The sequence below is a fragment of the Sorex araneus genome, chromosome 2, assembly GCF_027595985.1.
Source record: "Sorex araneus isolate mSorAra2 chromosome 2, mSorAra2.pri, whole genome shotgun sequence".
NCBI classification, from domain to species: Eukaryota; Metazoa; Chordata; class Mammalia; order Eulipotyphla; family Soricidae; genus Sorex; species Sorex araneus.
The window spans coordinates 144,317,339-144,334,323 of NC_073303.1; the positions used below are offsets into that span (position 1 = coordinate 144,317,339).

The window sequence follows — 16,985 nt, forward strand, 5'->3', positions numbered from 1 at the left end:
ACCTTCCAGGGTCAAGCTATATTTCTACTCATGCAAATACTCTCAAGTAATTTTTTAATGTAGGTCTTAGTGCTTGCTATGGGTTGAATTTTACAACTCTTCTCCAAAATCCTGTTGAAATCCCAACCCCAGGACCAACTAGTGTGAACTTACTATGAGTATTGACAGAAGTAATAAAGGTGAGTTCATTGGGTTAATACAGCAAGACTGGTGTATGTACCAACTAGGGAAATAAAGGCATAGAGGAGTCCATCAGTGATGTGATGGGCAGGAAGGATGTGACCATTCGTGATCTGAAGAGCAAGACCAAGAATACTTACTCCTTTTCCTCGTGGCTCTCAGAAGGAATCACTTTGATTTGAATCTTATAATATCCATAACTCTAATAAAATAAATTTACTTTATTCAGGCCACCCATTCTGCAGTACTTCAACACTGAAACTGAGTAAATACATCTGACAATCCCATCAAGGATTGAACCATTCATTCAAGGGTCCCGACTGGAAACTTACCCCTTCATTCATTCTTTTTCTTTGTCAAGGTGGTTGGCATCAGAAATACAAGAAATATAAGACCTCAACCTGTCAGATCAATTTATGAGAAGGTGAAACAGAAACACAGAGCCGGTGAGGTTTGATTATTCTCATGATTTATTCATATTCAGATCGAAAAAGGAGCCTTGGAGCCACAAGATACGCTAATTGGCACATTTGCTTTATTTATTTATTATTTATTTATTTATTTTAAAACAAACTGGGTTTTTTAATTTTTTTTCCTTTTGTTGTTCATTCCATCACATTGAAAAGGAAGCAAAGAAAAATGGTTTTGAATTCACTCGATATTTTGGACTCCTCAGATGAACGGAACATTGCACACACACTTGGAACAGAGAGAGAGGGAAGTGGACTCCCACAGGGCCACACGCACCAGATCAAAAAACTTGGATACAGTGCAAGAATTCCCGAAATGATTGAGTCATCATTACCAAAAACTCGCCATAACAACACCAAGAAACAAAAAATATTTAAGTCACACTGTTTGACTTGGGATCTTTCCTGCTTTTTTTTTTTTTTTTAATGTTTGCCACACAGAGAGAAGTAGGGCTAGTAGGAGGGCGAGGACAGACTCACACATGTGAGCAGGACAGGAAGGGAAACTTCAGAGCGGAATTTTAGAAGAGGGTTGGGGGAGAAACAGGATTCAGGAGAGGGGCGGGCAGGGGCGTGGAAAGCCATTTCTTAAAGTTCAGGCATGTTCTTGGTCCGCCTCGCGTTCTTCTCCTTTACCCTCATCCTGCCGGGCACTTTCCTTAGGTTTGGTTTCATCTACAGCTTCTAAAGACAAAAAAGAAGATGGTATGGGTGGGGGGGGAAAAGAGAGTTAGTACTTTGTGTGACTGGCTTATATAATAGTGCAATGCATTATTTCTTTTTATACTATTACATGAGAAAATAAGGTAAAAAAATTATTACTATTCCAGTAATACAGTTTTTAAGGTATGAGGAGATGAACACCAATGGGCTGTCTGGAACACATATAGAAAAGCTTAGGATCAAACTATAGTATTAGGGGCAGGCATCTACTAAATAGAAATTGATGGTCATTAAAATCAGCATTAAAACTATGGTATCTTCTACTGTCTCACCACTGAGCTCCACAGAGAGGCCAAACTAACACAATCTTCAGGCACACTGGGGTTTGGGGACTGAAAACTCTGGACCTTATTGGAGTCAGAGAGGGTGCCCTCCATACTTCCAGAAGCCCAGGAAGCCACACCCATGTTCCACTGCTTCTAACATGTAACCTCACTGTCCAGTTAAATATTCTGGATTTTCTGGAGCACGCAGCCACATTAGAGGCAAAATAGCATTTCCAAACTCTACAATACTAACAGTCCTGTAGGAGCACAGAATATTGGATGGGAAATATAATGTAGAAGATAATTAAGCTTGTTCAACAAAAGCATTAACACAGAAGGCTCAACTAACAACAACAGCTCAGTAGACCCTCTAATGAGGACTTAATGTCCCCAGGGTAAAATGCAACAATTTTCACAAATTTTCTTTTATTGAAGTTTTTTTTGTAATTCCATTAGCCAGTTAGTAGTAATAAGTAATATAAAATAAAATATGTTGTGCCTGCTACAGGGGCAGGCTTGAGGAATGCTTGGGAAAACAGAGACAATGATAGAGGGAAAGTGACAGTGGTGGTGAGATTGGTGATGGAATATAGAATGCTGTAACAAATGCATCGTGAACAACTTTGCAAACCGTGGTGTTTAAATAAAGTGGGAAAAATGCATAAATAAAAATTTAAGCACTGTTGTACCATTGTTCATAGATTTGCTCGAGTGGGCCCCAGTAACATCTCCATTATGAGACTTGTTGTTACTGCTTTTGGCATATCAAATAAGCCACGGGTAGCTTGCCAGGCTCTGCCGTGTGGGGGGGATACTCTAGGTAGTTTGCTAGGCTCTACGAAAGGGATGGAGGAATGGAACCCTGGTTGGCCACGTGCAAGGCAAACGCCCTACCTGCTGTGCTATCGCTTCAGCCCTAAATAAAAACAAATAAATAAAATCATTGCATCTACACAAAGGATCTTTTAGTCAGTGTAGACTAATTGTGGCTGATAGTTTATGTATAAAACACTCATTTCAACCCCTTCAATCTTATTTCTATTATTATAATGAAATATTTCAATTACTGCTCAAATTATAACTAGGGTATCTATATAACTCAGTGACATAATTTCCAGGGGAAGACTCCAGAGGAGTTTTCCCCTTGCTTTCCTTTATTCTTGATGGCTGAGACAGCAACCAATATCTGGTAGTACAGGTACTGTCTTGTTTCTATGAAGACAAATATATATAATAAGGATGTTAGAACAAAATGATAGGGAGAATCCTATTATCTGTGACTATGCTATTCCTTGATAGCTTTTCCTGGGTACTTCTCTTCGCAAGTTTTAGGCTTTGAGTAGATTTTTAGTATCTTGTAAACACATTTCAATAAAATATGCTTGTCATAGACAAATGTACATTGCATAACAATATATGCAGTTTTTCTGACACTTCTGCCTGGTTTCTTCATAGAACTCAGTCAACTGATGTCATGCCACTAGACAAATACCTATCAGCTGGTAAAAGGATAATGTATTCGCCCAGAAATCACCTTTGTTATTAAACATAAAATTCCCTGTTGGGGGGCTGGAGTGATAGCACAGCAGATAGGGCATTTACCTTGCACGCGGATGACTGGGTTTGATTCCCAGCATCCCATATGGTCCCCTGAGCACCACCAGGAGTAATTTCTGAGTGCAGAGCCAGGAGTAACCCCTGAACATCGCCAGGTGTGACCCAAGAAGCAAAAAAAAAAAAAAAGAAATTCCCCTTTGGGTGTGTTTCCCCAAGAACGACTTTCAGGTTCGATAACTTGATAGGTCTCACAAATCTCAGCATATAGTCACATGAATGTGTATTTCTATCACAGTGACAATATATGAAACAAAATCAGCAAAGAGAAAAAGTTGCTTAGGACAAAGTTTAGAAGAACACTCCAAGAGTTGTCTTCCCATAGTTACATAGGATGTATCTGATTCTTCCAGCAATGACATGACTAGTGAAGAACTCCCCTTATTTTGTAAGTTCAAAGTTTTTGCTGAGAATTTGGTTACCTTCTGCCTCACATATACCAAATCTAGAATTCAGGGAGGAAAATAGATATGCTCAGCATTAAAAATATTGTATATACAAAGAAGCAGAGTTAAAACATATAGTTTGATATTGCCAAAAATCCTCCCTAAATAAAAGTTCCCAAATGACAACCAAGGGTGAATTTTACATGCAGGCTATGCAAAAATTATATAAATTATGTACTAGATAACTAGGGTATTTTTATGACATCATTAGAAGAATACATAAAAATGTATGTCTCTAGAATTATTTAAATATTTACATTCAGATATATATATTCAAATGGACTGGAGTGATATCACAGTGTGTAGGGCATTTGTCTTGCATGTGGCCGACCAGGGTTTGATTCCTCCGTCCCTCTCGGAGAGCCTGGCAAGCTACCAAGAATATCCTGCCCGCTCAGCAAAGCCTGGCAAGCTACCCATGGCGTATTTGTTATGCCAAAAACACTAACAAGTCTCACAATGGAGACATTACTGGTGTCCGCTCAAGCAAATCGATGAACAATGGGATGACAGTGCTACAGTGCTACATATATTCAAATAAGAGCACAATTGGTAGAAATGTTATTTTCATTATTTCTCTCCAAAATATAATAATATTTTCTCAAATATTTGTGGTGATATAACATTTTATCTCCTTAAAAATACAATGTAAAATATTTTTTATTTAAGTGCCATAATTTATAATACTGTTAATAGTGATGTTTCAGGCATATAATATCACTTCAGTACACCCAATATATATTTGGATTTTAGAATCAGTATTCCCTTGATTATAGAACTTTGGTGTACTAACAGATCATTCAAATTTCTACCAGAAGAATGCTTCGAAATTTACATCAGTGTGGTTGTGTTAGAGCAATCTGGAATTCTTTCTGAGAATCTACTCATTTCTCTAGCTGGGCCAAGATTTTTGGTAGACCAAAATCTGGGCTTACTATTTTTGTCATCTTCCAATGAACTACATAATTAGTACTCTCTTCAAACTATGAAAGAAACAAAATATTGATTTAAACCACATAGGAGCATATGAAGGAATAATTTTAGATGCAGAAAGGATTTCAAACTTCTTTTGTAAAATAAAAACTTGGTAACTATGATGTATGATTTGAGGGAGACTTAGAAACACAACAAAAAATGGTAGAACCATGGTAGACAAGGTGAAAAGAATCACATATTTGTAAAATAATAAGAACAAATGCAAAAATGAAAAATTAAAAAGAGCTAAGATTCATATAATTCTGAGTGAAAGCCATATATTCTCTATGTGTTGAACTGGAATAAAAGAATCCACCCCAATTCTTTCCCCATATATGTCACATATTTTCTGTTCTTTTGCATGAACCCAGGAGATAAGATGAAACTTGGCACATGTTGACTTTTTGTGACAGGAAGTCATTGTTGTTGATGCCCTGTTTTTTTAAAAAAAAGCTTCTTTATCTTTGCCTCCAAAAGTCCCAAAGTATTTAAAATATAAAAATATTTGTCTGTTGGCTCAATAACTTGTTTGGGGTAACCTGTCAATGAGCCAGATTTTTTTTTAGGTACTAAGAAATTAAACTAATAAGAAAAAAAAAGAGCTTACTTTCAATTAAGACTTTCATAATATACTTTAAAAATAATGAAATTCATGATTATAGAATACCAACATTAAGACAGACTTTTAAGATCATCTAATCACCACATAAATATTCAATGAGAGCAACAATACCTCTTTGCTCAAAGTTGAGTCTCCTTTACCTAACATAGAATCTGGTGTTTGGAAGGTACTCAATAAATGTCTGTTAAGAGGGGCAGACCAATAGCACAGAGTGTAGTGTGTTTGTTAACACTGGCTGACCCAGGTTTAATCACAAGCATCTCATTTGGTCCTCTGATACTGCCAGGAATCATCCTTGAGCACAGTACCAGGGGTAAGTCCTTATCACTGCCAGTTGTGGCCCCAAACATCATCATCATCATTATCAATATAATAACAATAATTATTATTATTGAACAAAAAACTGAATAAACCTTTTCATTTGTTAAAATATGCACAAAATCAAATCATATACATAAGGGTATTTTTCCTTAACCATACAGTTTTCTTAAGACCTGGTCTGAATAAAAACCTAGGTCTATCTGTCCATTTTTTACATTTATCGGAAGAAGACAAATTAAGGAAGGCAAACTGAAACCAAAGGAAGACAAATTGAAATCCTTTTCACTGTCCAGCACTAGGATCCACAAAGCAGCTAGGATCCACTGCTTTTTAGTACCACAAAATTAAGATTAAACACAAATCATTGTCTCAAAGTATAAATCATAGCCATAAAATTAAAGCTTATGAATTCCAGATAAATGACTACAAAAGGAAACATGTCAGTTAACAAGGACTGAATTCTGTCAGACATATACAATTTTTCACACTGTCTCTTATATGAGATACAAGTAATTTATTTGCTTTATATTATTAGATGAAGAGGAAATCAGTAGAAATAAAATGTGTCAAATCAGTGAATTTGGTGAAATTTTTATGGTCACTTGGAAATTTTAGTGGAGAAAATAAGGTGGATGAAAATAACATAAAATAATAAACTTTCACAAACAGGTAAATTAAGGTTCACAATTTTATTTAAAATGGTGTCTATATGAAAATCAGGAAATAATAATCATATAGAACCACACATCTGCATTTAGCTAGAGTCACTTTGATAGAATATATGCATGCCTTTAAGCAAAGACAAAAGGAAGTTACCTGTTAACAATACTTGAGTTATATATAAATGCATACATTTGAGCGCAAAGTCCACCAAAACCTTCCATATATAGTTTGCTTGCCCTTTTTTTTCCACTAATGTGAACTCTAGATAAGTCAATTTCATTTATAAATTATGTCAACTCCACAGTTGTATGTCTATATTTTCTTACCTATTCTAGTTCACAGATCTCACTACCTGGAAAGAACTGTGAATTATTATTTTCCTGCTCCATTGTACTGTCTAGTTATGACTAACATATGTAAGCTAGACAAAAATATACTCAGTTCTAAGTTGTGTCATTTAATCAAATCTCCATAATTACCTTAATGATCTCATTTTAGAAATGGGAACTCAGACCTAGAGAAATTAAATAATTTATGGAAGTCCACCCTCTCTGTAAACAGCAGCAGTGAACCCCAACCTGGTCCATAGTCATCTGGGACATTTCTGTTTTCAACTATTCTCCAGCTTATTCATTCCCCTGGCCGTAAACTTTTCCCAAGAAGGACTGGCTTTTTCCCCTAGCTCTTACTAGGAACCAAATAGTGCAGTGGGTCATAGATGTGTAGACGCTTTGGGGACTACAAAATCTAAAAACTGATCAGGGGGAAAGAGATAGTATAGCAGGTAAGGTGTTTGCCTTACATAAGGCTGACCCAGGTTGAATCCCTGGCACCTCACATGGTCCCCTGAACCTGGCCAGGTATAATCCCTTAGTGCAGAGCCAGAAGTAAGTTCAGAGCACCATTGGGTATGTATCCCTATATTTTTTAAATCTAAAAATGGATCTTAGTAAAAGAAGATGAAATGAAAGGAAGAATATTAATTAGACTTGAATAGTTTAAAATCTAGTCTTGACACTTTCTACTACTAATTACATGATTTGTTAATGCTAAAGAGATGAGTTAATATGTATTCTCTAGTATTTTGTACAAAATCTTTGATCATTATGGCATCAAAGATAGATGAATGGTTGGAGCCAGCTGGTCACTTCAATTATCCTGATCCAATTAGAATAAATAATCACTTTCTCCTTCTAGAGGATCACTCTCCCTCTAAAACAGTTGTTATTTAAGAAGAGGCGGTAGAAGCTAAAAATTGAAGCAACATTTTCAGTACCAAATGACATAGAACCTATAAGAATAAGTCAGTGGGGTTTGGATATGGCAAAGGAAGAAAGCCTAGAGTTGGTAATGGGACACTTTGAATTCATCAGGTTAAAGAAAATGGTTTTTCAGTGGGTTGGAGTTATAGCACAGCAGGTAGGGTGTTTGTCTTGCACGTAGCCGACCCAGATTCAATTCCCAGCATCCCACATGGTGCCCTGAACACTGCTAGGAATCATTCCTGAGTGCAGAGCCAGAAGTTAACCCCTGTGCATCGATGGGTGTGACCCAAAAAGCAAAAAAAAAAAAAAAGGTTTTTCTTCTTCAATTTAGTTTTGAATTTGTTTTATCTGCATTGCTATAATTATTCATAGTTAGTCATTACTATTCTAGCCAATATCTTTTTCTTCCAATTAAGTCTACACTAGGAGAAATTAAGCCCAAATCAAGTTTTTCTTTCAAATCCAGATTTATAATGATACAGAATATGTCAAACAAAAATACCCCTGACAATACATTTTAGAGGCTTTTTCTAATAGGAAACTTTTGAAATGAAATTGGGAAGCTCTATTATAATTATTTATATTAAACATATTTTCAAAAATTATAGCAATCAATTCGGACTATATTAGCATCTGCTAATGACCTACAACGTTCTCTAGTCTTGACAACATAACCTGGACCTAAACATCACTATTCTATTCAGTAACAAAGACTTCTTAGAATCATCATGTTGGCTACCAGCCTCCACACATTTTAACTTTGGGGGCAAATTTTCTAGTAGGCCACTTCTGGATTGGCAAGTTTGAATATCTTTAATGAGAATATCCCCTGATTTTGACAACTGGAAAACCTTAGTAGTTTTCACTTCCCGAGTCCACAACCACCATTCGTAAGAAATATCAAGCCCACATGAAGAAAGTGGCTATCTCTAGATCCATTTCCAACAATGTGGTGGAACTGTAGGGCACCCAGGAAGACGGATCTGTGAAAGATGTATGCGTAGCTCGCGCTCTGATTTTTCGCTGAAAGGAATTTTTCAAGTAACTGTTGGTGCACTTCGTTCATTTCCTCGAAAGGGTGGGAATAGCACGTCTGCACAGTCTGTTGGTGAGCAGTACCGGGAGCATATGCAGCAGCGGCTGCTTGCGTGCTCAGCCAGGCGAGCCGGCTGCAATGCTGCTGGAGGGATGGCGGTGTTCCCAGCTGCCATCGCCTACACTAAACTCTAATGGCCCTGTTTACTGGCTCCGCTCCAGACCCCTTTACAGCCCTACATTACTGAAATTAGGTTGAGTGGATTTCCGAGTAAAACATTACCTCTTGGGACCTGCCCAGCTCTCCCCAGTCTTGTCAACATTGATTAAATAGAAGCTGCTATCATCTTGGGGCTATGCCCACAATTACTCAACCAATCACCACCGGGCTGGAACGTTTGCTTTCTTTCCCTTTTTTATTTTCATTCTTTCTTGATTTGAGGAATCATCACCTCAAAATCTCAAAGGAAAGTAATAAAAAGCTTTCTGTAGCTAACTCACATCTGTCCCATTTACTACTTAGATGGTCTTTCTCTTGCTCAGTGCAAGAGAACATGGAGCCTAGTTTCAGGTTATTGTAATCATTTGGATTACTCTTTTCAATACTTGGTTTTATCTTTTAAGTTTCTTACAAAGCATTGAGTCAATATACATTATGTTGATGTCAATAGAATGGCATTAACATCACTACATCTTTATGACTTACTTTCTAGGAATAAGACTGATCCTATTGTTTGCAACAACTCCTAAAGATTTCAAAGGGTAAAGAAAAAGCAATTTCAGGAAGAAGAAAGGTCAGAGATAGCATGGCAGGTTCCCATGGATACTGAAACATATATACACATACCTATTCCTAAGACCAAGTTGATTTGCATTCTAGCCTTGACTCTGCCACCTATTCATATGCCTTCAGAGAACTTATTTTTCCTTTCTTTGCCTTGTTTCCTATTTTATAAAGTATATAGACACTAAGGGACTGGATCAATAGAACAGCGGGTAGAGCGTTTGCTGACCTGGGTTTGATTCTTCCATCCCTCTCGGAGAGCCCAACAAGCTACCCAGAGTATCCTGCCGGCACGGCCCAGCCTGGTAAGCTACCCATGGCGTATTCAATATGCCAAAAATAGTAATAACAAGTCTGACAATGAAGATGTTACTGGTGCCCGCTCAAGCAAATCGATGAACAACAGGAGGACAGTGCTAAGACAGTGCTATGTAGACACTAATATCTATTCCTTTATTGCATCTTGTTTGGAGATAAAAGGAAGGTGTTTAAGAGTAATTACCCTATATTTAACATCTCATCACAGGATGAAAAACACAAGTTCTCAAAGGAAAGAGATGTTAAAAAAAACCTTCCCCCCATATTAACAATTAAGAAGAATCTCTTCCCAAAAATATTCTATTAATTTCACTCTGATCAGAAAACAAAAGTAAAAGTAATTTATTGATTAGAGCAGCTCTGTTAGAGCATTTAGGAATAGATGGAAAATTTCTTGTCTTTGGAACAAAGATGAGTAATTTTATTTGAAAAAAGAAAAGATACAGAGATTTTTTAAAAGGCTTCAAACAAAAGCCAAAGAAGATTCATCCTTTATGAGGAACTTCAAATGACACATCTACACCTCCAAATCTATCCTGAGAAGAAATACTTCCTTCTCTTATACAGAAATACATTTTGTATCATCTTATTCTAGTTTATGATATCTTTTCTAAAGTCTTGACAGTGAAATAACTTCTCAAAGGTGGATTTTGATTATATCTGCTAGTATTTAAAAATTTTAAAAGGCAGGACCAAATAGTGTGTAAAGAACTTGCCTTGCATATACCTGTCCTGAGTCCTTTCCCTTAGTACTACGTTGGTCCCCCAAGCCCTGAGAACTTGATGTTCAAGTCAAAACAATAACAATAGTAACAAACTCCAAAACAGTCATGGAATTCTGATTTTGTACACTGATGAATCTCAAATGCCTAGAAAGTAAATGATAAATACAGATTTTCAAGAGAATCAATCACATATATTGTCCCTTAATTTCTAGTGTCATGTTTATCAAAGATAGGCATTTAGTTTTTATAAAAGGAAGAAAAAATGAGAAAAAAGAGAAGTTCCAAGGATGTTCTATGACATTTAGATAAACTTCAAGAGCTTCAAATAGAAAAATTATAAAGTCATAATGTTACTATGATCACAGTGGAATTTTAATTTTAAAATATTAATTTGTAAAAAAGAGCATCAATATTATCAATCAAAGTCATAGGAAGCATTATACTATCATTCTCCATGGTTTCATTTCTTTTCTAATTTTAATGTTATGTCTCTTCTAATTGTATTATGATTGTATTATGGATATGCAAAACATAAATATAAAAGTTATATCAGCATAATTCTTCTAGATGGTAGAGTAGTACTAGTAAAGAAAATAAAGGGTCAGACTATTTGCATATAAATTTTATTTCTAACTTTAAGTAAGTTATGTAACATCTTAATCACCTCATTTCCCCTAGCTGTAATTGGTTGAATTGCTACTATCTCATGTGGTGGTTATGCTACTTAAGCATGTTAATCACTTAAAGAAATGAATAAAAATAATAAACCGTGTGCTTCAGTAAGTTCTTAGTAAGTGTTGGCTGGGCTGGAGCAATAGCACAGAGTTCGATTCCTCCGCCCCTCTCGGAGAGCCCAGCAAGCTACCGAGAGTATAGAGCCCGCACGGCAGAGCCTGGCAAGCTACCCATGCGTATTGGATATGCCAAAAACAGTAACAATAAGTCTCTCAATGAGAGATGTTACTGGTGCCCGCTCGAACAAATCGATGAGCAAGGGGATGACAATGAAGTGTTGACTAGCCTTAGCGACTTGAAAGGAGCTAATACTGGTTCAATATTTGCTGAGCATTGAGTTTGGGACTTACACATACAGCTATTCAATATGAATCTCCCTTTCTTTCCTACTTCTTCATCAGTGAAGTGGGAACAATTATATTTATCTCATAGAATATGATGACATGAAATAAAAAAAAAACTGAGAGAAGATGTTCACAGGTCCACTATCTTGCTTATTTGTGTGCTAATAAAGGAGAGCCATCTTCCTCTTTCCACTAAATCATGTTCATCTTTAATTTTAGCCAACAAAGAAAACTTTCTTTAAATCCCCCAAGAAAATGGGGAGAAAAGTCCAGGACAGATAAAAGTTTTTCCTTGTGGAAGAAGCAAAAAGACTTATTAGAAAAAGAGTTTTAGTTCAAGAGTCATAGTCCAGGAATTGCAAAGACAAAACTGACAACTAACTAAACTTGAGTGCTAGGATTTTGTGATGTAGTGTCAAGGCTGCAAATCACTAATGTTTTGGAAGGAAAGAACTTCTCTGCTATTGCTTCTATGTAAGAACAGAACAATGTTCTGGGTTTCTTACTCAAAAATAACAATCAGTTGTTTTCCAAAGGAAATAACCTCCTTGGGTTTAGCTCTATTTGACTTTTTAAGTTTTATGGCAGAGTATATTTCCTATGCCAAATAAGTAAGGGCCAAGTCACTCCCTGTCTCCAGATGTGTAATAAATTTTGTATCCACTAGGCTTGTAAAAGAGAAGATAATTCTTCAAACTTAAAGAATGACATTCAAATTTTTTAATTCCTTTATTCAAAACAATTATCCAAGCCAAGTCTTAAAAGAGAGCTAAAACTTCTTTTCCCCTAACCTTAAGGAAACAATCAGACAAAGGCATTTTTCTGCTTTGCTTTAAGAAAGATATGTTCGTTTTCAGAAGCTTTAGACTGATCTGGGGGCGGGGCAAATATTGGGGAACTAATCCAAGATTGCCTGGTAGGGTAACTCTTTTGACTTAGGTGAATACTTTGAGTCATCTCAAGCACAAAATTATAGAATAAAGATAGAGTAGAAAGTGATTATTTTATCAAAAGAATTAAGGTTTAACAGATATCTTTTATTTTACTCTTCTTCAAAAACAGTTAAAATTAGCAATCCCCACCCTCAAGGAGTATTTACCATAACTTCTACTGCATTTTAGAAGAAGTTAATAATTTGAAAAAATCAGAACTCATATATTGATGCCAATTATTAAGCCTACATTTGGAAGATAAAGAAAAATCAAAAGGCTCATCATGTAAGCTGTCATTTTTCATTGAATTTATTCTTTAAGCTTTTCTTACAATTCTTCATATTTATTAAAGCATACTGCTTAGGAATTGTTCCATCACCTTGAAAGCTAGTTTTGCCTTCAGTATGTTTATTACCCTTATCATTTTTTTTTTTTGCTTTTTGGGTCACACCCAGCGATGCTCAGGGGTTACTCCTGGTTTTGCACTCAGGAATTACTCCTGGCAGTGCTTGTGGGACCATATGGGATGCCGGGGATCGAACCCGGGTCGGCCGCGTGCAAGGCAAACGCCCTACCCGCTGTGCTATCGCTCCGGCCCCACCCTTATCATTTTTAACAGTGAACCACTCTGGTTCTTATCTGATAATCAGTTATAAAGTTTAATAATTTGGGGACTTGAGTGATAGTATAGTAGTTTAGGCATTTGCCTTGCATGCGGTGCACCTGAGTTTGCTCCCTGGCAGTTATATGGTCCCTGAACACCACCAGAATAATTCCTGAATGCAAAGCCAGGAGTAACTGCTGAGCACTTCAGAGTGGGGCCCCCAAAATAATAAAAACAAAAAGGTTTAATAATTTTGTGTATCTTAAGAATACCATCTGCTAGATCATGCTGGTTTCATTTCAAATTTCAACTAATAATTCATAAAGCTTCACATCTATTGAGTTAACATATTTTAAGTTAATGTCTTATTACAAAGTACGCATTTTTAGCTCGTTTTCAAAGCAACTATAAATTGAGGCTAAATAAAATCTCAAGATCTGACATTTGTTTGATTAAGTGACTTAAATGCTGATCTTCAAGGTTAAAATACAGAAACAAAATAATATGATGATTATTCTGTAAGAGATATTCCAATGGAAACTTCAGCTACCTGAAGGCTTTTAAAAAATCAATTGTGAGCATAACATTTAAATTTTAAAATAACATTTATGAGTCATATCCAACTAGTGCCTTGCCATGATTCACCATGATGTGTTTGAGTAGTACTTGAAATTATCCACAATTATTTGTCTTTATTGTTTAACTTTCTTCTATAATTGTATCTACACAATACAAAGAAAACTTAAGACTTGGCAGTTGTCTTGCTAATTTATCAATGCCAGTGATAAAATACATTTTATCAGGACAAAATACTAAATCTGTACATTGTCATAAATTTGTTTTGTAATTGTTAAATTGGAAACTAAAAGAGATTTTAAAGACTATCAGCTTTTAATTCCTCATTCTCTTTGAGAAAAGCTATGATGGAGAGTTTCTGTATCTTTCCCAAGATCACACAGCTTATTCATATTCAATACTCCCCTCTATAACACATAATAATACCTCTCACACAACCTTTAGGGATGAGTAGGGTTTTTTTTTGTCTTTGGGGATATTTTATTCTATTGGTCTTTTTTAACATTTCTTCTTTTTTGTAAATTTAAAAAAAATTTTTATTAGTGAATCACTGTGAGGTACAGTTACAAACTTAGGAACTTTCATGTTTGCATTTCAGTCATACAGTGATCGTTTGTAGGGATGAGTAGATTTGATTACTTGACTTTAACCTGCTTCTCTCTCATCCTAAAATTGCTTTACTTAATTTACTTAATTTTTTCCAACATTCCATCCTTTATTCTACCCATTCTTCTACACTTTCTCAATCTCTTCCTCCTTACTTCCTTGCCTTTTTCCCCCTTCTTAAAAAAAGGCAAAAAACAAAAGTTAAGCTCAATATATGTTTGTTCTTAGGACTACCACAATAATTTTAGATTTTTTGGACACTTGCAGAACATGTGTTTGGAATTACTGTTAGATAGGTTGAGGAACAACAATGGGAAACTCAAAAATTAGTAATTTATCACACCAGCCCTACCCAGTCCTAAAGGAGAAAAACTAAAGTTCAAGTCCTTCTCCTCACCTATTACCTCCTTTTCTTCACAGTGAAAGCAGTGTTACAAAATCAACTGAGGTTTAATGCAATTGAGAAATTAATTTTTTAAATAACATTGTAATAAGAAGCACCATGAAAAGTACTTGTGTTATATGATTACAAGTGAGCAAATAATTGCAATCTCCATCTCTTACTGGGACAACTTATTTTTTACTCTAATGTGTGTGTTTTGGCTTCTTGGGGTCTATTAAATTGTGTCATAGCCTTTGAATGAAAACTTGCTTTAAGAATCAATAACCACTCCGTGGAACACAACTAGAAATACATGAAATAGTAATATTTGTATTTGTGCTGATTTTCCTCTTTAGTCAAAGATCTCAAAGTCTTTTACTACACTTAGTGGAAAAGAACATAATGGCTTTGGCTGTTGGGGGTTACATTGGACTATAATAGTCAAAGAATAAAGATTCAAGGTGATTCTGCCTATCATATGATACTGCTATGTGATAATCTGTTTCCCTTAAGATTTCCTTACATTAATACACCTTTTTCTTTTTGCTAATAAAACCATCCTCCAGGGCACACTTTATGTCCAGAATTTAATGCCGATTAATAACTTACATCTTTCAAAAACCTGTTATGTGCAAGCATTTACACTTGATACAAAAATTTCCAAGTAATAAAAGAGCTAGGAAGACTCTTTGTCCCCACAGCAATGTTCTTGTAGAGAAGAGGAATCGTCTACAACATTCTACCAGATGAATAGACTCTTCGATAGGCCATCGCAGCACTATTGTAAATATTTCTAATATTCAACTAAAATATACATCCCTAAAATTGCATGCAGTTTTATTGTAGAATAAAGATAGATCCAAATATTTTCAATACAGACTCTCTCATGACACAGTCCTCAAATGCAAAGACAACCATCCCTTCAAAAAGTTTATAAACATTCTTAACTTTTAATCAACCAATTTTGTGAATAAACTAAATTATGTCATTTCTCCATTATCTCACTCTCCTAATTTTGCTGATTTCACTCATTCTATTTTGAACAGTGCTCTCCTTAAAATAAATACATGAATAATGAATAAAATATATGCACATAAAATGTATATACATATGTATACCTCCACATATGACTATTCCATTGTTTTACCATTTACTATTGTTTTTGATCTTCATTTGACAATCCTCTGTTGATCAAAGTTCACTTTTTCCTGAGCTCAGTCCTTTGGAAAACAGTGACAGTTGCTGGCGCAATAATACAGCAGTTGGGCACATTCTGACCTGGATAAGATCTCTAGCAGTACCTTCACATGCTCTCCGAAGTCCCACCAGGAGTGATCATGAGCACAGAGCTAGGAGTAAGCCCTGAGCACTGCTGGGTGTGCTCTCCCTTAATAGTGACTGTTAAGAATTTTCCCAGACATTTGTTTAGGAAGTCCTTCTTTGATTTTTGTTGTTGTTGTTGTTGTTGTTGTTGTTTTGTTTTGTTTTGTTTTGTTTTTGCTTTAGAAAATGTCTTACTGCAAATAGCATTCTTCCCCATGTAGTTTTCTGTGTACTCTTTAATGAGACTCTAAACATATCATGATGACTCTTGTTTACCTGCAATAAAGCCAACCACAGAGCTACTCCCCTAACTTTATTTGACAGCCAAATAAAAAGTCAAAAGCTACAAAGCCAAATGCAAATCTTCCAATTTCCATTCTTTGTCTCTGTATGAGTGACAGAGATTAAACTGTTGTTCCCTTGAAACAACGACACAGGGTGATAAACAACTCCTATTCAGCTGTGACTTCCCCTGACCACAAAGTAACCCCAGTTGTAAATCACTCCACCTGTAAGTAACTTGCCTGTGTCTCCCAACAAAAGTCAAAAGGAAGTCTATGGTGCCAAAACCCTTGAAAATTGAGACCCGATTTGCAGTAGCCCAAACAAAATTCTCTTTTTAAATGTTGATGTGTTTTCTCTTAGACATCTATTTAAATTATTTCTTTTTTTTAAACTTTGATGAGGTTCTTGTTCTGGATTTACTTCTATTATTTTAGAGTCTTTCTTTTACCATTCTGGGTTTAGTTGTTTATTTTCCCCTGTGTATACATAGGACTGGAGTGATAGCACAGTGGGTAGGGTGTTTGCCTTACACATGGCCGGCCTGGGTTCGATTCCTCCATCCCTCTCAGAGAACCCAGGAAGCTATTGAGAGTATCCTGCCTGCAGGGCAGAGCCTGGCAAGCTACCCGTGAAATATTCGATATGCCAAAACAGTAACAAGTCTCACAATGGAGATGTTACTGGTGCCCGCTTGAGCAAATCAGTGAATTGCTACACTGTGTACATAATCATATTATCTTTATAGATTCTGCATCAACAAAGTCGTTTTCTCTAAAGACTTCACTGCTAAA

At 35.9% G+C, this 16,985-nt stretch overlaps 1 protein-coding gene across 1 annotated transcript in view; it reads right to left on the reverse strand.

Annotated features, from left to right (window-relative positions):
- Window positions 1–632: 632 nt before the first annotated feature.
- GAP43 (growth associated protein 43) overlaps window positions 633–16,985 on the reverse strand; it is a 103,094-nt gene continuing 86,741 nt past the window's right edge. The window contains exon 3 of the mRNA XM_055126952.1: window positions 633–1,334. Coding sequence (XP_054982927.1) covers window positions 1,246–1,334 — 89 coding nt within the window. The 3' untranslated portion in view covers window positions 633–1,245. The remainder of the gene's footprint in view (window positions 1,335–16,985) is intronic.